This window comes from Sinocyclocheilus rhinocerous, unplaced genomic scaffold (assembly GCF_001515625.1).
Source record: "Sinocyclocheilus rhinocerous isolate Xijiao unplaced genomic scaffold, SAMN03320098_v1.1 scaffold4719, whole genome shotgun sequence".
Classification (NCBI taxonomy): domain Eukaryota; kingdom Metazoa; phylum Chordata; class Actinopteri; order Cypriniformes; family Cyprinidae; genus Sinocyclocheilus; species Sinocyclocheilus rhinocerous.
Genome location: NW_015623757.1, coordinates 50,857 through 71,110, shown reverse-complemented (window position 1 = coordinate 71,110; position 20,254 = coordinate 50,857). Strand labels below are relative to the sequence as shown.

Sequence of the window (20,254 nt, the reverse complement as noted above, 5' to 3'; positions counted from 1 at the left end):
AAAAAAAAAAAAAAAAAAAAAATTATATATATATATATATATGCATTTTTTTTACATAAATAGTTATGTGTGCATACATAAAGCATGTAAAACGTCAACTGACAACATTCTGTTAAAAGTATCAGTCTCTGAATATAACCCTTACTTATCGAATTAATAAACTCCTATTTCTCCAATATGTAGAATTAATCTTAAGAGCATTGGCCAACATTTATTTCATATATACAATACACTACTGAACGAGTGAGGGAGGTGAGCAACTGGAGCTAATCAGCAAGTGTTTCAGTGTTACATCATATGCAATTATAAATGGCCAAGAGCACAGGATGCAGAGCCAATCAGATCTCAGCGAGCATGTCAACCCAAGACCAACTGTCTCCTGCCTTTGACAGGAGGATTTTACCTCCACAATTCAAATCCCACTGCAAACCAATCTGCACTTACTCAAATCACTGGGCTTGTGTTTACAAGCTGCGCGCACACAGACCGACATTCAATTGAGTCCACGCTTTAAAAACGAAGCTTTTCCTCATCAAATGTACTAGTAACGTCCTTTTAAAGCGCGTTTAAATACATTTTCGACCAAAATGAGGATAATCAACATATGTTTCTCTACTGCAGAAGTGACACTCACGTATCGGTTTACACAAGACGGGTTTTTCCACTTGGAATATCCGCTAATATTATGTTAATCACTCTCCTAATTAACATCAGAACTGACAAACAACACACCAACCGGCTAAATATCACATATTAGATAAATATACAGAACATTAAAGCATATATAACACACAGAAAGGCCTATGAGGGAAAAGCGAAATGCGTTTAAGCCTTATTGGTGGAGAAGCAGCCTGAGCTAAATACGCATTTTCAATCGGAGATCTACCTTCAACTCCAGCAATAATAGGCAACAGTTTTCATCTCACAACACAAGTCCAGCCACGAAGCTTGCGGCTTTTGGAAAGTTTCGTTATTTTAACTAAATATAAGCAGTAAAGGCATGAGCTTCTATTGAAAACATAGCAGGCAGCCATTTTATAGTCTCTTGCTCAGACAATAACGTTAGCTAGCACAGTGCGTTTCAACCACTCATATGACTTGAGCAAAGCGAGAGAGAGGCCGTTTTCAAGGGCAATGGGGTTGTAATTTTACCTGATTTCTTCCCAGGGGCTGCCCGGTACTTCCAGGACTCATGGGTGGCGGGTGATGGGTCCTTTGTTGCCAACCCGGATGGCCCCCACCGTACTGCCCGCCGCTGCTGCCCATATCTGCTGGTCCCTTAGCACTGTCCTGACCGCTGTAGTCGCTCGGCGGGTAATTCGCGTAACCCCGGGCACCGCTCGGTGAGGTGAGGAGCTGGTTGAGAGTCGGGGTGGATGTAGGCTGCGGGTTTCCCATGTTATAACGCTGATTGCTGTAAGATGCAGCCGCTGCTGGCTGCTGCTGCTTGGCTGACTGCCCCCCTGCCTGGGCTTGAGGAGCGCTGCGCGGAGAGTTCATGCCGTAGCCCTGGCCCGGATACGGGCTTCGGTTCCCGAACGGACTGTAGCTGTTGTACTGGTGGTTCGGGAAGCCGTGATCGTGGGAGTTGGGCTGATAGGGGTCCATCATGCTGCTCGACAGCGCGCCTGGCCCCGCTGCAGCTGCCATGCCAGGGCTTTGTTGTCCGCCATGTTGATGAAAAGGGGCCCGGCCGTAATGCTGCGCGTAGCTATAGGAAGCGGGCTGAAACCCGGGCGCGTGATGGAGTACCATCCCGGGGTGGTTGTTCCCCTCCGGTCCGGTGGTCTCATTTTGATTATTGTTCACCCTCGACGGATTCCCGTTGCCGTTCTTCATCTCCGACTCCCCTCCTCCCCCAGCATTTCCCACATCGGCCCGGTCCTGCACTTCCCCGCGAGCCGGAGATCCGCTCTCGAGTCCCGGCTCCTTATTTTCCTGCTGCTTCTCCCCCGGTACCGACTCCTCCTTTGGGTCTCGATCCGGTTTTTTCAGCTCGGAAGGCGGGCTGGTGTTGAGAGAGGTAGCGCTGGCGACCTGAGCGGCCATGATCCCCCCCCCTCTCCCTCTCGGCGAGTCGGTCACAATCAAACGCGAACCATTGAATGTAAATACAATAGTTTTACAACAATTTACCCGTGTCCCGACTCATCCCCACCCCTTACGCCGGACCGAATCCGGGCTCCACCGTCGGCTCCGTTTTTTAGACTCTCTCGCACCGAGTTCCCTGTAAATGAAATTTAACCGACACGGAATTTGTGGGGGTTCTGTTGCAGAAGTAGACTATAGCCGAGGAACGGATCACACCAGCACGAGGCTCACTTAGATACAGCCATTTTACCGAGGTGCGCTGAGAGCAGTAAAACATGGCTCGGACTCTCTTCGGAGTGCGGAATGGATTCAGAGAAGGGGGGCTGGGTAGAGGGGGTGTTAAATTGACGTTGCATAACGGCAGGGTTGAAAACTGCTCCTCGAACAGATTTTGGTGGGAAAACTGTGGCTGGAGTGAACTGAATTAAATCATATAGCCAGACATTAGGATTGCATTATAGTTGCATGCAGTCTCTCCATGAAGTAAGCTTGTCTTACTGGTTTTGCTGTTGCACTGCCTATAAAATACCAAAGTCTGCACACACACAAATACACACACCTACTTCACTTTCAACCTTAAAATGGGCTTATAGAAGAATTGTACATATTGTTGTACATATTGTAGGCCTACATAAATATAAATTCTGTTTTGTATGTTATATGTAGTGTATGAAGGCCTATGCCTGGGGTTGAAGAGGTTGATTTTTGACTTGCCTGGTTAAATAAATGTTAATGAATGTATCTAACATCCCATGTTTTAGGTCAGCATAACATGCATTTTGACCATATGCATGTGTAGAGAATAAATATAGGATAGTAAAATAATTTTTTTTTGTTATGTCTTATAGCTTATATATTCAACTTTTAAAATGAAGGAGAAAATGTTTCTCATATCTTTTCACGCTGTGTGTTTGGTATTTTGGTACAAATTCATCTGTCACTTGGTAGACGCTGGCCTAAATAGGCATATGCCAACATCTTGGTAAAACTATGCAAGGTAAAATGAAATACGCTACAGGCAACGTTAAACACAGATTATGTGACTGTGGGGGTTTAATCATTTTAAAATAGCAAATTTAGCTTTTTAGCCAAAGTTATGTTCATGAATTTCATATAGTAGGGCCTATACATGCATTTATCAATACATTTCGCTAACAGATTTGGCGCGGCATTGGATCAGTCAAACCGGTTGAGAAACACTGTTTTAGGGGGTTGTGCTGATTGAAATGCGTTAGGAAAGTAAGAGAAGGGAGGGTTGGTTGTGGGTTGAGCTAGTCTGCAAGCAGGAAGTGAAAATGAAAAACGAGAGGGAGGGAGAGAGCACGAGTAAAGAAGACAATCAGACAAACCCATGGACAAACCACACAAAGTGGTTGAAAGGCAGAATACATTATCATCACAAAATAAGCCCATCTATTTATACTGTGGTTCAGTTTGGAATCTAAAAAGAGATAGAGAAAGGATCTCTGGGGAAAATATCTTTTTAGGAGAATAACACACCGTCTCTCGTTCTCTGCTCTCCCCACCCCCCTCTCTCCCTGCCTGCCTCTCACTCCAGCTGAAGCTTTGCTGCTTGCAAAAGCAGCACAACTCTGCTTTGGTATCTCAGTATGGGGGATGGGCAGAGCAGCACAGCGCACAACCTTAATGCAATGCAGAGCCGCTAGCATTGCTGGCCAACTCTGCCTGTGTCCTGTGAAGTAGGGAGATTCTCTCTGTCACTTTTTGACAGCATGTTGAATCTGGGAAATGTATTTCTCCCCAGTGAAATGTATATACATTTCATCTTACAGCAAAGAATATGGAAATAACATAAATAATTTATTGGTGCTGTTATATAGCGTTTCATATCTTTGATTTGGAGATCCAACATCTCTGTTCAATATTTGAAATCTTTGTCGGTCAAAATGACGAGTGAGATTATCTATATGTTTATAAATATTTGATGGAGTATAATACATCTAAATATTGATAACTTAAATATAAATTATGATGTTATTTTATACAACAAATAAGCAGAGATAAAGGAATGTATTGTAAAAAGTTAATTATCAGAGCTATATATATATATATATATATATATAATCCAAAAATGAATTTATAATACTATATTAATGAAATAACTATTTAGTGTTACATTAGCAAATCTTCATTTTCTGCCTTCAGCAAATGCTTTTATCAAGTACTTATTTTTTTTACATTTTCTGTTTTCATTGCAAATTTAGTTAAACTTTAAGTAATTTTGTTATGTTTTGCCATTTTATTACAGTTTTTTTTCTTTTTTAAATATGTCTGTATAGTTTTTTTTAAATAGTTTTTAAGATTTAGATTGAGTTAAATTAGTACTTCGGGCTAGACTAACCGTAATGAGAAATGTTGCCTCGGTAACTAGCTGAAATATATAGCTGAAAATAAGTATTTTTTATTTTAGCTGACATTAATTTTATGTCAAGTAATGAAAATATTTTGCTATGGTTTTAGTTAACAACAATAACCCTGATTCAAGGTATATATTTGGCAGTATTAGTATTCCGTGGGAATCAAACCCATGACCTTGGTGTTGCCAGCATCATGATCTAGTTGAGCTACGAGAAAGCCAATCAATACAAAACACAAATCAGTCTTGAACTGTGATATTTACTGTAATGTAAAATATCCACATAGTGAATATTTAGATGGTAAATCTTAACATTTGTTTGTAGAGACAACAATTAATTAAATCCAATAAATTGTGCTAAATAGTGAAAATGTAATAGTTGTAGATTTTATGTTATCCTTCTCTAAATGGCATGAAATTATATCATTTTAAATACTCTGCTCCTTGCATAAAATTACTGAGAGAGAATGAAATCTGGAAGACATATAATGATTTTGCTGAGATTTCCAAGTGAAAAAATGAAAGCCAAACAAGCACGGCTTTCATCTGTCCTTGTTTGTCAACAGTTTTAATGAGGCAGAGTACAAAGTATGGCACATTTTCTGTGTAAACAAAACCATGTGTATTCATTTCAAACCCTTTCATGACCCTCAGTGCGCCAATAAGCCACATGTATACACTGCTGGTAAAGGGAGGAAACCTTCATTCAATCAGAGTTTCATTCAATCCCTTGTTCTCAGACACACCCCCACATGGGAATCCATAAAGTAGCAAGAGCAGACACAAGGAAGTTGGTCCTCAGCCAGCAGGTTGCTGGGCAGCCGTCACACACACAAAATTACTCTCTGAAGTGTGCTAGGGAAGGAAGTACCACTCCAGAGAGCCATAGGAAACCATAACTGGGGCATAATCGTGTTTGGCACACACTCGTGACATTCATAACAATAAAAAATATATGTTTATGGTGACATCATTTGCCTGAGGAAAAACTATGGAAACGCTGACTTGAAGTTCAATTTCAAACAAATTTTTGAAAAACAAAAAAAAACATTAAAAAAACTTGTATGTATGTATATATATATATTTACACGCCATACTCTATATGCCATATGACTTACATAAACACATCGTATTGCCTACTTTTTCAAACTTTGAGGGAAACTTCCAAGGATTTTACGTGGCCTACAATATATGTATAATATCTGAGGCAAATTCAATACTACAACCCTAACCAGCAAATTACAAAATTTTTTTATTGCACCTTTGTTAAAAAAATTTGCAACAATTTGTGTCACTGTCAACTTTATTGTATTTGAATTTCTTTTGTCAACAGAATTCAAATATCGAATTCAAATATAGCTCTGAATAGAAGGAAACTGAGGAAAATAACTGAATAAAGAAACACTTTACTATTTCTTTGAGTATAATAGCCATACACCAAGTAGTTCCTGTCACACTGAAAACATCTAAACTTCTTTTATCACCCTAAATGATGCCTAGAGCAAATATAGTGCCAAGCTTGCACATACTCAGACTCTGTAAAGCAGAAACAGATTTCACATTGCCAACTCCATTCCCTGTCTGCCTCCTGTTTTTACCCTGCAGATTCGACTGAAATGTGGACTGGATTATGAACTGACTTGGATAACGCTCTCTAACACATGAGGTTCTGATGACATATACACCGTGCAATAGCGCAGTCCTGTTTGTGCACTAATTACAAGAATATTATAATCTTCACATTCTCTATAAACGTATATCGCAGCATATTTAGTTATATTTAAATGTTCCCAAGTCATCTTACTGCCACAAGCGTTTTTAGAGTGCAATATGATGATCGTAATCCATTCCGCGTTTTCCACAATTCTCAAACCGAGTGCGCTAAGAGGCGAAGCACTTCTTTCTGGTTCCCGGAATACTTCCGTGGCTCGCACAAGTATGTGTTAAGGTGAATGTTGTGGAGATTTATTCCTGAGGGATGCTGTGGCACTTTCATATATAAGCTTAAATGACTAGATCATATTTAACTAATATTAGGAAGAAAAGCATGACCACAAAGACAAGTTCAACAAACACCGAGCACTATCTAACATAGTTGTCATGTCTCCCTTTCGTGTACAATGCATTCCCGTGTTCCTCCGCGAGTGATTAGGCCTTTTCAAGGTCCAGACTACACATGATGGGAAAGGTGTTCCGGCTCGATAAAGGTTCTCTGCCACAAGTTAGCAAATTACGCGCCATGTATCAAGAGAGCGGAAAAGAAAACACGTAAACGAAAAAACAAAACCAGAACCTTTATGTACTGTTTTACAAGGGGTGTACCAAATAATAAAAACCAGCAGCGTTAATTGATTCCCTTTTAAATTATCCCCAATTTCACACATTTAAGCACGTCAATCATTTGTTAGTTATTTTAATGTTTCATTTGCCGTAAACTGTCTCTAATTCGGTCACACAATTAAAATTTAGGCGACTGCAGTTTTTCAAAATTCAGTGATAAACGAGGAAACGCCGACTACTATATCGTGTGAACACGGAGCCGTTACGATAGTGACCTCTAGTGGCGATACTCTCCACTGCACTCACACACTGATCAATAAGTTGTTCAGAGGAGGAAGTTAATCTATTTACGCTTGAAATATTTCATGCTCAAACACTAAGATGCATGTCTACGAAACCCAAAACAATCATTCTCAGTTTCCTTCTATCAGTGCAACTCAAGATGAAATAATGAGATCTAGTTTTACTGTGGACAAACAGTACTTTGCTTAGATAAATAAGCACATTGTTTCTTAGATACAGAACAAACAAAACAAGTCTATTACAAAATAAGAATTATAGTGTATTGTTTACCTTGTAAAGTCACATCTGATACAATGAATTGTCTTAATTATTGCTTATGTAGAAAACATTTTGCAATGCATGTGTCTAAAACGACTGTTTTAAGCGTTTAAGACAATGATTTTATTCTTGTTACTGTAAAATTTCAATTTAAAAACATTTCAGCTGTTCTGTGAATGTACAAATTTCGGTGTGGGGAACAAAAAACATTTATTATTTCTTTTATTTTGCTCATTTGTGGAATTTTAGCGTGCCTGCAATGTGTTTGAATGTGTGCAATAAGACCTCTGCAAATTGCTTTTTTTGTTTTTGTTTTTTAATCAATATAAAAATGGTTACAAATCCATAACTTCATCCTCCACAGTTTTCCCAGTGGCCTCCATATATTTCTCCTGTACACTAAGAGTTCTGAGGCAAATGGTTAAGGATAATCAAAATTCAACAATGTGATTGCAGAAATGAATAGAAGTGTGTTAACATAACAACAACAAAAACATACAACTAAACAGTATGATAAGGATACGTGCTGAACTGGAAGTCTGCTCCAACTGCAGCAGACATCATAGCCTGCAGGTTCCTCTCCTCCCGGTCTCCAAAGCAGTAGCCATTAGCTTTGTCCACAGTTCTCAGAACTTGAGTCATGCTTTCCTTATCCTGTAGAGAAATAACAATGGTCAAAAATCATGCCACAAATCCACATACATTTCATTACAATTACAAAAGTGAGCACTAACCTGCACATTAAGAGGAACAAAAGACACCAAGCTGTAGTCCTGGATCACCTCAGCCAACTTCACATTCAGGTGGTGAAACTTTTTGAAGAAAGGGTCTAAGGAGAGATGCTCCACCAAATACGTCAAGTCCAGAACCTCAGTGTAGAAGTCTAGACTGAATGCTTATTAAAAAAAGAGTTGGTATTAAAATAAAGTACATCCACAAATCAGACTTTTCTGCATCAGTCTGGACTATATTATCTTACCAAGTTTGCCATACTGCTCAATGAGGTCCATTTTTGAGAGCACATTGACATGTGGCAATTCAACATGCAGCATGGTGGACAGGGAAGTACACAGTACAGAGATGAACTTGGCCGGATCAGCACAATAATGGGAATCCACCAGATGCACTGCGGTCAGCTGCCAATATCAGATGAAATTAGACAGGAAATACATCTTAATAAATCACAAGAGGAAACGTTCTCACCATCTACTTACCCTGAAATTCCACTTCGACAACTGTGCAAATATATTCTTCACCGAATTATGGTGAGTGTAAAGTTCCACCTGACCTGGGCAGTCAAAAAGAAAGTAGCAGTCGTGGTGGTGCTTCAGCTTGCTCTCTAACCAGTCCAAATTGGCCTCTAAGTATTCCATAGAATAGATAAGGCCACCATTGGGCCCAAGTTTTAGACCGTCCATCACATCGTCCAGAGTGACGAGCTCGGATATGTCCACGGCACAGGGATAGGGTAGGCCTTCATTGGCAGGATCCAGGTTCACAACCACCACCTTGCGCCCGAGGTGGCTGAGGAACTCTTGCATGCCCCGGCAGTAAGTGGTTTTACCTGAGCCAGGTGGACCAATCACAACCTGGCCAAAATATAGAGCTGGTTTTGGAGGATTTGATGATGTCATGATGAAGCAGGTTCACCACTATGCAACTGAAGAAACTAGGCTACATCCAAAAGAGAGAAGGAGATTTTTTGAAGAAAATAATTACATTCTTTCCAAGTTAAAAGACTTGAGCATGTTTTTTATGTTGTATGAATGCATGGAAAAAACAATCACTGAACAGCATGAAGGTGTGACGACAGAATTGTCATTTTATAAATTATGTCTTCAAGAGAGATTGAAGAATAAAAAGGAGCTTAAAATAAGTGATGGTAACAATTTTTTAAATTTTCAAATATCGATGACCGTTTTTATTAGAATCCTTAAATATAAATACTACAGAACAGATAACTTAGATTTGCGCGGTCCGGGAATAGAGGCACCCCGTAAACAAACTCATTCAGATAGATAGGACAAAACCAAATTAAACTAGAACTAGTGTATAAGTAAAACCAAATACATCTAATATCGTAAAACACAGATACACAAACCTTTGAAAGTCAGTGAATTATTTCGCTGCAACATGACGCCATAAACATGACGGTAACCGGATGTTGAGGATTTCAAAATAAAAGTCGCGCAAAACTGACTTTACGTCTTTTCTTAGAGAATACAGATACCTTTCAGAACTTTACATTATAAATCGGAGGAAACTTTTTTTTTTTTTACCAAGACAATGTATTATTTAAAGGACAAAATGTGAGCTCCGAGAACTTTGTACATTGTGATAGCGTAATTCAAATAAGTTTACTATAATAATGTACACTGAATTATTAAATATATAACACTAAATTCACTGCATATATAATTATTCGACAAAGGAATAATGTCTGGTTCATCGCTTTCAGATTTCCTCATTTACTCTAACAATGTGTGCAGTCAATCAAAAGGCCAACATTCATTATTATCCATCTTTATTTTACAATACAAAACATCTAAAAATCAAATATGAATGTACTGTGAGAGAACAGAAAATATCTAATGTACAATGCCATCTTTTGTATAGCAATATTCAAATGAGTCTCCATAACCATGAGGATGATAATCTGGGGGCGCAAAAAAGACTGGTTCCAGGACACAGAATGTATCTAGTCACAAAGACCACAAACTAAAAGACATGAACAAGCACTCACATCAAATACATCCAGTATATTTACAGTAACCAAATCTGGACATTATATGCACTACTTCAAGAGTATCCAAAATATATGTTTTTTGAAGATTAATTAGTTCTGGCATTGAGCACTTGCTTTGAAGAACAACACTGTACACACAGTTTGATGGGATACAAAACTATCCACCTGAGAATAGAGTCATACAGACAACTTGGGCAGGCTGCAGCGAGATTCCTTCATTGTCCATAAGGAAATTCTGAATTAATAAATTCATGCTGGTCCTGTTTCTACCGATGTAACTCTTTCAAAGGGACCAGCACAAAACAGGTAACTTTGGTAAACGTTGAGGCGAGAACTACTCATCCAGGCCTTCATCCTCTTCATCCTCCTTCTTTGCGTCAACCTCGGCTGTGTCTGAGAACTCATGAAGGAGCACATACTCTCTGCTGCTGAAGCCAAACTTCAGCACGTCCTTCTCTTTGAGCTCGTAGTAACGCTGAGGTTCTATACGCTGATTGTTCAGGTAGGTTCCATTACCAGAACCCAGATCGATGATGTACGGCTTCACTCTCCTGCCCATGGTGCCATCCACCCGTGTGAACTCCACTAATCTGGAGATGATAAAAGTCAGAAACAAAAGTGAAATTATTATGAAGAAATTAACACTTGAATTCAATGATATTTACTTACCTTTTTAAAGTCGCAATGTAGAGATTAGCTATAGTAATGTGAAAATAGCATCAATATGTTTTCTTCTGTACTGTGATGTACATTAACTTTCATATTATGGAAAGAAAAAAAAAATACTATGGATGTTAATTGCTACTGTAAACTCTTTGGTTACCAACATATCAAAATATCTTCTTTTGTGAACAGAAGAAAGAAATTCATGCAGGTTTGGAATAACATGAGGAAGAATAAATAATGACAGAATTATTTTTGGGTGAACTATCGCCTTAACCATTCACTAAATAGCATTTTATTGTTGTTCTGACCTGTACTGAAAAACAGCATGCTGTTTGGAACAAGACGGGTGGTCGATAGGAATGTCTGCAATCTTCCTCTGTCGTCCAAGTAGATACGCACTTTGTCTGTGGATGTACATGACTGGAAGCGGCTCGTCATTCTTAAAAGGGTACAAACGCCATCTTCGTTTAGGGATCCGGGCCTCGGGAGGCTCGTTATACTTGATCACCTCCCCCCTGAATGTATTGGTATCTTCCACCAAGGCACCTGATAGTTCAAAGTTGGGCTTTTCCTTCTCCGCTGCAGGTGCAGAATCACCAGCGTTTTCACCGCCAAACTCATGCTCCTCATTACCACTGCCACTCTGAGCCTCCTGTCTGAGGCGATTCTCCCGCCGCCGTTCATTATGCCGTTCTCTCTCAGTCTGCTGTTGCTGTTGTAGGTGGGCATCCCGTTCTCTTCCTCTATTTCTGTTCTGTTCTCTGTCTTGCTCTCTTTGCCGAGGCCGCTCTCCCTCCCTTTTCATCCTGCGATCGTCTGAATCATCCCTTCTCTCACGATGTCGATGACTTTCAGATACTCTGTGATCATCTTGCTCCTGTCATGAAAACAAAATCTTAGTACACTCCACTTAGTACAGTACACCTTTTTAGTTGCTTTCAATAACAATAATAATTATGTTACAATTATATTATATCAAATATTATAATTATTATTACTGAAAGCAATTATTGTACATTTTTTATATTTTATAATATATATTCTAAAATATCTTAAAACATGTACATGTATACATATCTAATTAAAATATCTAGTATTTATAATATTTAATTATAATCATTATATATCTGTAAACAACAATTATTTACATTATTTATTAAAACTACAAAGAAAGCCTACATAACTAAGACTATATAGAGACATGCATATAATAACTAGCATTTAACTCATATATCTTCTATTAATTAAAAATAATACACTAATTATGAATCATGTTGTATCATCTTGTTATCTTATGACAAGTTAATATGTGATCAACTTGCTCCTGTATTGAAAATAAAACCTCAATTAATGTTGCTAAAAAATAAATAATGGCATTAAGCAAATATATACACACACACACACACACACATATATATATATATATATATGTTGTAATGTAACTGTACATAACATTTTGTAAACCGTGAATGAGTGAATTTTGCTCATTAAATATCCTAAAATACCAAAATACACACAAAGCAGCAATAATAATAATAATGTATTTCAATACCAATTAAATTAAATAATATAGCCTGCTCTATATCTAAGAGTCAAATTATATTATAATGCAATTTTCCCCCCATGAAGGCCCTATAAGTTTTGTGCCAAAGCCCTCTGTGCTTTTTAACCCCTTTAAAAACAGCTTTCTTGTCAGTTCATGACATTAGGGCCTTTCGCACCGCTTTAGTTCCAGAACTAAATGTACAGTACTAAAGTACTGGGACAATTTTGCGCGAACTATTTCCCAGTACCATTTAAAAGGTTGCATTCTTTTTATTATTATTATTTTTTTAATTAAACATTTATTCAGAAATACAAGTGTGACAGAACATATGCCAAGGAAAAGAGCCAGGGGTTCAAGGATGACCAAACAATATACAGCAATTACAAATCAGTAGAGAAAGAGTAGAAAAATAAATAAGTAAATGAGAAAAAATAAGATAAATAAAATAAACAGATCAAAAAAAAAAAACCATACTCAAAAAAAAAAAAAACCATACTCTTCCCTCAAAACACAAAATAATTATCAGATAAAAATGATACAAAAACACCAAAACGTGAGCATACATTCAAAGTTTTAGTTGCCTTTTTGTTACAGGAGGTAGATAAAGATTTAATATAAATTTTAATATCTTCTTGAAAGTAAGAAAAGTGGGGGGTAACTTTCATAACCTTACATTTGTGGATAAAATATTTTGCAAGTAAAATAAGTAAGTTGCAGAGAAAGTAAACATTTCCATATTGCTTCTCAAAAGTGAAAATTCCAAACAAAACATCCTTAAAGAAAAGCTCAAAGTCATTATGTATGAAGTTTACAATGAACTGGCAAATGTCTTGCCAAAGTTTTCTTGTATGAACACAATGCCAAAAAAGATGCAGGACAGTCTCTGGTTGCGAGTCACAAAAAGTACAGTTCACATCTATGTTTAATTTGAATTTCGACACAATAAATGTTTTAACAGGATAGTACTGATGAATAAGCTTAAAAGAAATCTCTTTAACCTTATTTACCAATAAATACTTGTTAGGAAGCGTCCAAACCTTTTTCCACAAAATATTGTTCACTGATCTATTCCATTTTGAAATAGCATGAGGAGTGGAAACACAATCATTAAGAAAAAGAAAGCGAATATTTCTGTTATTTTTCAATGTAGATTTAAAACATATCCCACCTACATATGTGTCAACTGGGTCTGGGAGAGGCATTTCAGAACTTATCAAAGCACTGTTATAGCCCTTAAATAACATAATTACACCATTCGGGAATTATATTATAATGCAATTTTCCCCCCATGAAGGCCCTATAAGTTTTGTGCCAAAGCCCTCTGTGCTTTTTAACCCCTTTAAAAACAGCTTTCTTGTCAGTTCATGACATTAGGGCCTTTCGCACCGCTTTAGTTCCAGAACTAAATGTACAGTACTAAAGTACTGGGACAATTTTGCGCGAACTATTTCCCAGTACCATTTAAAAGGTTGCATTCTTTTTATTATTATTATTTTTTTAATTAAACATTTATTCAGAAATACAAGTGTGACAGAACATATGCCAAGGAAAAGAGCCAGGGGTTCAAGGATGACCAAACAATATACAGCAATTACAAATCAAAAGAGAAAGAGTAGAAAAATAAATAAATCAGAAAAAATAAGATACATAAAATAAACAGAACACACAACAAAAAACATAACTCTTCCCTCAAAACATAAAATAATTATCAAATAAAAATTATACAAAAACACCAAAAAGTGAGCATACATTCAAAGTTTTAGTTGCCTTTTTGTTACAGGAGGTAGATAAAGATTTAATATAAATTTTAATATCTTCTTGAAAGTAAGAAAAGTGGGGGGTAACTTTCATAACCTTACATTTGTGGATAAAATATTTTGCAAGTAAAATAAGTAAGTTGCAGAGAAAGTAAACATTTCCATATTGCTTCTCAAAAGTGAAAATTCCAAACAAAACATCCTTAAAGAAAAGCTCAAAGTCATTATGTATGAAGTTTACAATGAACTGGCAAATGTCTTGCCAAAGTTTTCTTGTATGAACACAATGCCAAAAAAGATGCAGGACAGTCTCTGGTTGCGAGTCACAAAAAGTACAGTTCACATCTATGTTTAATTTGAATTTCGACACAATAAATGTTTTAACAGGATGGTACTGATGAATAAGCTTAAAATAAATCTCTTTAACCTTATTTACCAATACAGTGGGTACGGAAAGTATTCAGACCCCCTTAAATTTTTCACTCTTTGTTATATTGCAGCCATTTTCAAGTAATTCCTCAACCAGTTGATTTTAAAGGTATTATTTAATGTTGCAAAATCAACCAAATTAAGACCTCCGTTACTGTAGCTGTTGGATAGAACAGATTTTTTGACGCAATGCGATTAAAATGTAAAAAAGTTTGAAAATAAATAGCCTATTAAGTATTTGGCTCTGTGATGAACATCATAGCAAATACACAAATCTGAATGGCTTTTTAAATTATTTAAACATGATTCAGAAACAGGAAGCAGTGCAGCTGCTTTGTTTACAGGGTTTCCGGGGTAACAGCTCCATTTAAATGAATTATTATTATTATTATTTCTGCAGTCAGAGAGTGAAAGTGCGCTTTCATCCAGAGCGTCTCTCACATGTTCTGCCATGTGCTTCTCGTCCGCGCTTGCTTACATCAGAGTGCGCACGGGTCTTTCACGCAGCATACAGCGCTGTTGTGCATTTTGACCAGTTGATGGGAAAAGTATTCTTAAAATGCATTAAAAATTCGGAATAATTTGTAATATATAATTATTCACGGTATTTAGAAGTGCCCACGATAACAATATCGCGCATATTCATTACCGTGATATATCGCATTACCGAATACCGGCACAAGTCTAATTGCGTAACTTCTTATTTTAAGACAAGCTGATACGTATCAGTTTAACTCACCCGCTTTATCCTAACGTCGGTGCTGCTGTGTGGGCTTCTACTTCTCTGGGGTCGAGGTGACCTCTCCTGCTGTCTGCCCGATGAACGGTCTCTCCTTGCTGGCGACCTGTCCTTTCTTCTGACAGGTGATCTAAAAATACAGTTCAGAAAGCATCTTGTATGAAACTACTGACTACAAATACAACGACTTGTTGATCATCCCCACATGCTACAGTATTTTAATGGAATGTCCAGATTAAAAAATAGGAGCAATCTCTCTATTCGACGGAGCTGTCATGAAAATAAACAGGCTGTGAGGTACAGGGCGCTCACCTGCTGTCTCGTCGTCTCGGTGGAGGGCTGCTGCTTCCTCGGCTGGAGCCTGAACTGGAACGGCGGACCCGCGGAGGCCGCGCGGGACTCACTTTTTCTTGCTTAATTTTTGTCTTTACATCCCGGGCAGGAGATTCTCTGTGTCGTCTCCTGTTATCCATTGTGAAATGAGGTTGCCTATTAGCTTCGTAAAAAGTAAGAGTCGTTCATACCAAATGGAAGCATGAAAACAGATTCAAACCGCATTTACGAAACTTCCATGAACACATCCGGTTCGAAGCTTGTACGCTGAAGAACGGTGTCCCTCCTCCTTCTTATTCTTCTTCTTGGCTTTTAACGGCGGCTGGCAACCAGCGTAATTAGGTGCATTACCGCCACCTTCTGCTCCGGAGTGTGGAACAGAGCGTTACATTCTACTTATTAATCCCGTCCTTTTAAGAAAATGAAAGAAAGCTTTACTATTTATTTCACTTGCCCATTTTATTAAAGATTTAAAATGTACCACCTGAATTTCATTCTTCTTGATTTCAACTATCATATTACTTCTTTCTTCCTCATATTTCTTACATTCAAGAATTACATGGGTTACTGTTTCTTCTACTTTGCATTGTTCACATAGTCCATTTGGATGTTTCCCTAATATTTTGAGTGTACTATTAAGATTGGAATGTCCCAACAATATTCTATTATAAACAACCTCTTCTTTCCTTGTTTTACCAATATGTCTTATTTTTTGACTTACTTTGTTAATTAAATTGTAGAAAAATCTACCCTTTTCGTTATTGTCCCACTTTATTTGCCATTCTGCAATAACCTTTTTCCAGATTAAAACCTTAATTTCAGACTTGCTTAGAGGAACTTGTAATTCTATTTCTTCTGGTGTCCCTCCTTTTTTTTGAGTTCCTATTTTAGTTCCGCTTTCTTTAGAGCTTCAATATACAAATTCTAATAGTGTTTATAGATAAATGAAACAAGAGAAATGTTAATAATTTACAGTGAACAACATGCTACAAATTTTAACAGGTTAAACAATGTAAATAGCTAAATAAAATGGAAAAAAAGGGGAATTAAAAAATAAAAACGTGTTAGAGCACAATAATTAAAAAACAAAAAACAGAATAAGTAAAAAAAACAAGTAAACAGTAAAATGTGCACATTCACTTCAATATCATATTACATGATATCATTGATAGCCTTTTTGCTTTAACAGCCTGCCACCCAGTGGCGAGTTCTGTCTCGTGTTTTAGAACATAAACATTAAAAAAATAGAACAATACAATATATTTGTATGTAAATTCCTTTAAAATACTTAATTAATTACTTAATATTTAATAATAATAATTATTTTCTCCCGATTAGTTTGGGTCACTTTCATGGACTGACCTGCGCGATGGGAAAGAACGGTTGTTATAGCAACGAGAAACAACAAAACGACACTTTCGCGGGTACACGAAGTCATCCAAAGCTTTATACTAAAACGCAGAATTTGAAACATTCCTGAGCATTTTCTTGACACTTCCACATTACAAACATGATTGTCCCGACTGACTCCTTGCTGAAGTATGATTATCCGGTGTTGGTGAGCAAGAATACAGAGAGGAAGTCTCCAAGGGTAAGCACAGTTCTTGGATGTATAGAAATAAAAACAAACCTGCAACCACCGTAAAGTATACCTTGTTGTTGTAATGAAGCCTGAATATTAGTTTTTCATATCTTGTCTCACATTTCACTCAGAGTCGCCCTTTGAAAGTGAGTCCCCAACAGATGGTAGAGAGCGGCCCAGTCCCTCCTCCACCCAAACCCAAGAGCCCTTCAGCGGATGCCAGCAAACAGCAAACCGAAGAGATCCTGAATGCCATTCTACCACCAAGGTAAAATAAAAATAAGAGGGTTATTAGCATATTTATTAAACATGTGATACTACCATAACATGGTAGTTTAGTTGCATATTTATTTAATCACGTCTCATTAAGTTACCAACAGTTTGGGGTCAGTAAGATTTTTGACTGACAGCTATAAAATTACAAAATATTTCTAATGAACATAAATGCTGTTCTGAATTCGTATGTATCATGGCTTCCACACAAATATTAAGCAATGTTAAAAAAATGTTTCCTCTGCACCAAATCAGCATATTAGAATGATTTCTGAAGGACCACGTGGCACTTAAGACTGGCGTAATGACTGCTGAAAATTCAGCTTTGCCATCACAGGACTACATTGTAAAATTTAATAAAATATAAAAACAGCTGTTTTAAATTGAAGTAATATGTCATGATACTGTTTATATTTTAACCAAATAAATGCAGCCTTGGTGGGCATAAAATACATTTTTTTAATTTTTACCGACCTCAAATTTTTGAAAGATAGTATATAAATCTTTCAAATGGTTCTGTTAAAGGGAATGGATGGAGGACAACCAGTTGTGGGTGCAGCCGGTGTCCAGCGCTCCGTGCACACGCATGGACGTTATTCATTTGCAAGAACAGCTGGACAGAAGCCTGCAGGAAAGGCAGGCCAGAGAGACGGGCATCTGCCCTGTGCGCAGGGAGCTCTACTCTCAGTGCTTCGGTAAAAATACACATATGTGACCCTGGACCACAAAACCAGTCTTAAGTAAGTTTTCCATTGATGTATGGTTTGTTAGGATAGGATAATATTTGGTCAAGATACAACTATTTGAAAATCTGGAATCTGAGGGTGCAAAAAAAATCAAAATATTGAGAAAATTAAAGTTGTCCAAACGAAGTTCTTAGCAATGCATATTACTAATAAAAAATTAAGTTTTGATACATTTAGGGTAGGAAATTTACAAAATATCTTCATGGAACATGATCTTTACTTAATATCCTAATGATTTTTTGGCATAAAAGAAAAATCGATAATTGTGACCCATACAATGTTTTTTTGGCTTTTGCTACAAATATACCCCAGCGACTTAAGACTGGTTTTGTGGTCCAGGGTCACATATTACTAATGAAGTGTCATATTAATAGCTGTTGAGATTCACATGGCATTCTCTCTTTCAAATGTCTCAGATGAGTTAATCAGACAAGTCACCATTAACTGTGCTGAGCGGGGCCTCCTGCTGCTGCAAGTTAGAGACGAGATTCGCATGACCATCGCTGCCTATCAAACACTGTACGAGAGCAGCGTGGCCTTTGGCATGAGGAAAGCACTTCAAGCAGAGCATGGAATGGCTGACATGGAGAACAAGGTCATTTGCAGCAAATTATTATTATTGAAAGCAATTATTCTCATTTTTTCTTACTATTCTAAAATAATTTTACAATAACATACAAAAAAGTTGCTTTGGATAAAAGCATCTGCTAAATGACTAGATGCGATGTAAATGTAATGTAATGTATATACATATCATAAAAATTATATCAAAGATTACATATAATAACAATAATGTAACTGTAAATAATATCTTTTCTGAACAACCTGAAGAGTTCTGAAAAGTTTGTTTATAAAAAAAAATAAAGCAAGCTACAAAACTAAACCTATACAGTGACACATACAATAACTTGTATTTTACCTATTATTTTCTATAAAAAAAAAAAACATGTTCAACTTGTTGGCTTAAGACAAGTTTATATGTGATTATCTTGCTCTTGTAACAGAAAACAAAAGCTATTACATACAAAAGATATTTTGAACTTATGATGAAAGTCAGTGATGTCTAATGCAGGGCCCGACGCTTACTTTTCTTTTTAGGAGCACTTGTCTGATTTTTATCACTGAATCATTCATTCAATTGATTCGTTCGAACGGCTGATTCATTCAAGAATGAATCAAGTGACTGTCTTTATGAATGGGTAATCATGAATCACTGACTCACTAGATTCGTTCAGAAACGCACGTTCATTCATAAACGAAACACCGCTGTGCTTGAATGGAGATGTGCAGCGGCTCCGCTGTGTCTTTGTTTTAAACTATTTTCGACGACGAAATAGAGCAAAATCAGACAATAGTGTTATAGTCAGACAATGTAAGTCACTTAATATTAACTTCTTGTTTATTGAATTGTATTGTATTAAATCAGTTATCACATTTACAAACTCCCTTAAAAATCATTAAAAGCTGTCACTCATCTTAGTTCATCGCGAGCTCACATTTATAATCAACGAAGCTCTCTACACTGCACAATGAATCTCTTATTTACACCCTGTCTACACTTTGCTTATGAAAGGATTCGTGAGATATGTCTGTGATACATTACTCAACGCTGCAAAAACACGTAGAAACCTTTGAAGCTCCCCTGAGCGCAATCACAAGTATGATGATGATCGGGTCAGTCACACTGGTGCTCCTAAAAAAAATTTCATAGTCGCACGCAGTAACGGTAGTTTTCAGTCGCAAATGCGACTGAAATGGTCGCACTGTAGAGCCCTGGAAGGTGGTGTTGACGTCGGGAACGCACCTGAATCCGCCATTTTAAGCAATGAATGAAAGACGGACTCTCCGTTGTATCATCGCGCAAGGCAAATAAGGGGGTGACATCTAGTGGATTAGACTAGTAATAAGATTAACGTAAATCTTATGTTCAATGTTTGCGGAAATAAATATTGAAAAAAATCGATTCGTGGCCTTTGAGAATCGATATTGAATCGACCACATTTTAAAAAACGATATATCGAAAAATCGATTTTTTTGCCCAGCCCTAGTCCTGTCCCAATAAAGATGTAACATTGCCTGAATTAAATATGCAGCCATGAATGAGCGCATGTTGGAAATAAAAGCGCTG

The 20,254-nt window shown here is 37.2% G+C and overlaps 4 protein-coding genes across 11 annotated transcripts in view; 1 reads left to right on the top strand and 3 right to left on the bottom strand.

Annotated features, from left to right (window-relative positions):
- LOC107733715 (AT-rich interactive domain-containing protein 1A-like) overlaps positions 1-2,436 on the bottom strand; it is a 25,906-nt gene extending 23,470 nt beyond the window's left edge. For 2 of the 6 annotated variants that reach the window (XM_016545500.1, XM_016545651.1), the window contains exon 1: positions 1,153-2,436. In XM_016545500.1, the coding sequence (XP_016400986.1) occupies positions 1,153-2,049 (897 nt within the window). In that variant the 5' untranslated portion in view covers positions 2,050-2,436. Of the gene's footprint in view, positions 1-886; positions 964-1,152 lie in introns of those variants that run through there. The other 4 variants (XM_016545800.1, XM_016545729.1, XM_016545582.1 and 1 more) reach the window with 4 other exon arrangements.
- A 5,185-nt stretch (positions 2,437-7,621) lies between these two features.
- gpn2 (GPN-loop GTPase 2) lies at positions 7,622-9,499 on the bottom strand. 2 transcript variants are annotated; one of them, XM_016546847.1, is made up of 6 exons: positions 9,411-9,499; positions 8,524-8,983; positions 8,289-8,445; positions 8,044-8,204; positions 7,833-7,963; positions 7,622-7,717 (listed from the first exon to the last, which is right to left on the bottom strand). In XM_016546847.1, exons 2-6 carry the CDS (start codon positions 8,941-8,943, stop codon positions 7,645-7,647), a joined length of 942 nt encoding a protein of 313 aa, XP_016402333.1. In that variant the 5' UTR covers positions 8,944-8,983; positions 9,411-9,499; the 3' UTR covers positions 7,622-7,644. The 2 variants fall into 2 exon arrangements, with proteins under 2 accessions (XP_016402333.1, XP_016402377.1); XM_016546891.1 differs by having other exon boundaries at positions 8,524-8,989; positions 9,411-9,460.
- A 326-nt stretch (positions 9,500-9,825) lies between these two features.
- On the bottom strand, positions 9,826-15,807 carry LOC107733591 (smad nuclear-interacting protein 1-like). Of its 2 annotated transcripts, XM_016545386.1 has the most exons (5): positions 15,505-15,807; positions 15,193-15,322; positions 11,030-11,598; positions 10,725-10,794; positions 10,565-10,645 (listed from the first exon to the last, which is right to left on the bottom strand). In XM_016545386.1, exons 1-4 carry the CDS (start codon positions 15,663-15,665, stop codon positions 10,749-10,751), a joined length of 906 nt encoding a protein of 301 aa, XP_016400872.1. In that variant the 5' UTR covers positions 15,666-15,807; the 3' UTR covers positions 10,565-10,645; positions 10,725-10,748. The 2 variants fall into 2 exon arrangements, with proteins under 2 accessions (XP_016400796.1, XP_016400872.1); XM_016545310.1 differs by lacking the exon at positions 10,725-10,794 and having other exon boundaries at positions 9,826-10,645.
- Positions 15,808-16,942: 1,135 nt separating this feature from the next.
- The window catches only part of LOC107733506 (axonemal dynein light intermediate polypeptide 1-like), a 5,699-nt gene continuing 2,387 nt past the window's right edge, over positions 16,943-20,254 (top strand). Inside the window, exons 1-4 of the mRNA XM_016545197.1 lie at positions 16,943-17,116; positions 17,239-17,375; positions 17,906-18,075; positions 18,543-18,721. Of these exons, the coding sequence (XP_016400683.1) occupies positions 17,036-17,116; positions 17,239-17,375; positions 17,906-18,075; positions 18,543-18,721 (567 nt within the window). The 5' untranslated portion in view covers positions 16,943-17,035. The remainder of the gene's footprint in view (positions 17,117-17,238; positions 17,376-17,905; positions 18,076-18,542; positions 18,722-20,254) is intronic.

What these genes read in the sequence shown, in the direction of transcription:
- gpn2 (XM_016546847.1), bottom strand. Translation starts at nt 8,943, where the DNA reads ATGACATCATCAAATCCTCCAAAACCAGCTCTATATTTTGGCCAGGTT. An exon ending in TGAGCAGTATGGCAAACTTG is followed by an intron (nt 8,205 to 8,288) that starts GTAAGATAATAT and finishes TTTTTTAATAAG; the next exon opens with CATTCAGTCTAGACTTCTAC. An exon ending in GCAGACTTCCAGTTCAGCAC is followed by an intron (nt 7,718 to 7,832) that starts GTATCCTTATCA and finishes CATTTGCCTCAG; the next exon opens with AACTCTTAGTGTACAGGAGA.
- LOC107733591 (XM_016545310.1), bottom strand. Translation starts at nt 15,665, where the DNA reads ATGGATAACAGGAGACGACACAGAGAATCTCCTGCCCGGGATGTAAAG. An exon ending in CCGAGACGACGAGACAGCAG is followed by an intron (nt 15,323 to 15,504) that starts GTGAGCGCCCTG and finishes CTGTATTTTTAG; the next exon opens with ATCACCTGTCAGAAGAAAGG. An exon ending in CCGACGTTAGGATAAAGCGG is followed by an intron (nt 11,599 to 15,192) that starts GTGAGTTAAACT and finishes TTTTCATGACAG; the next exon opens with GAGCAAGATGATCACAGAGT.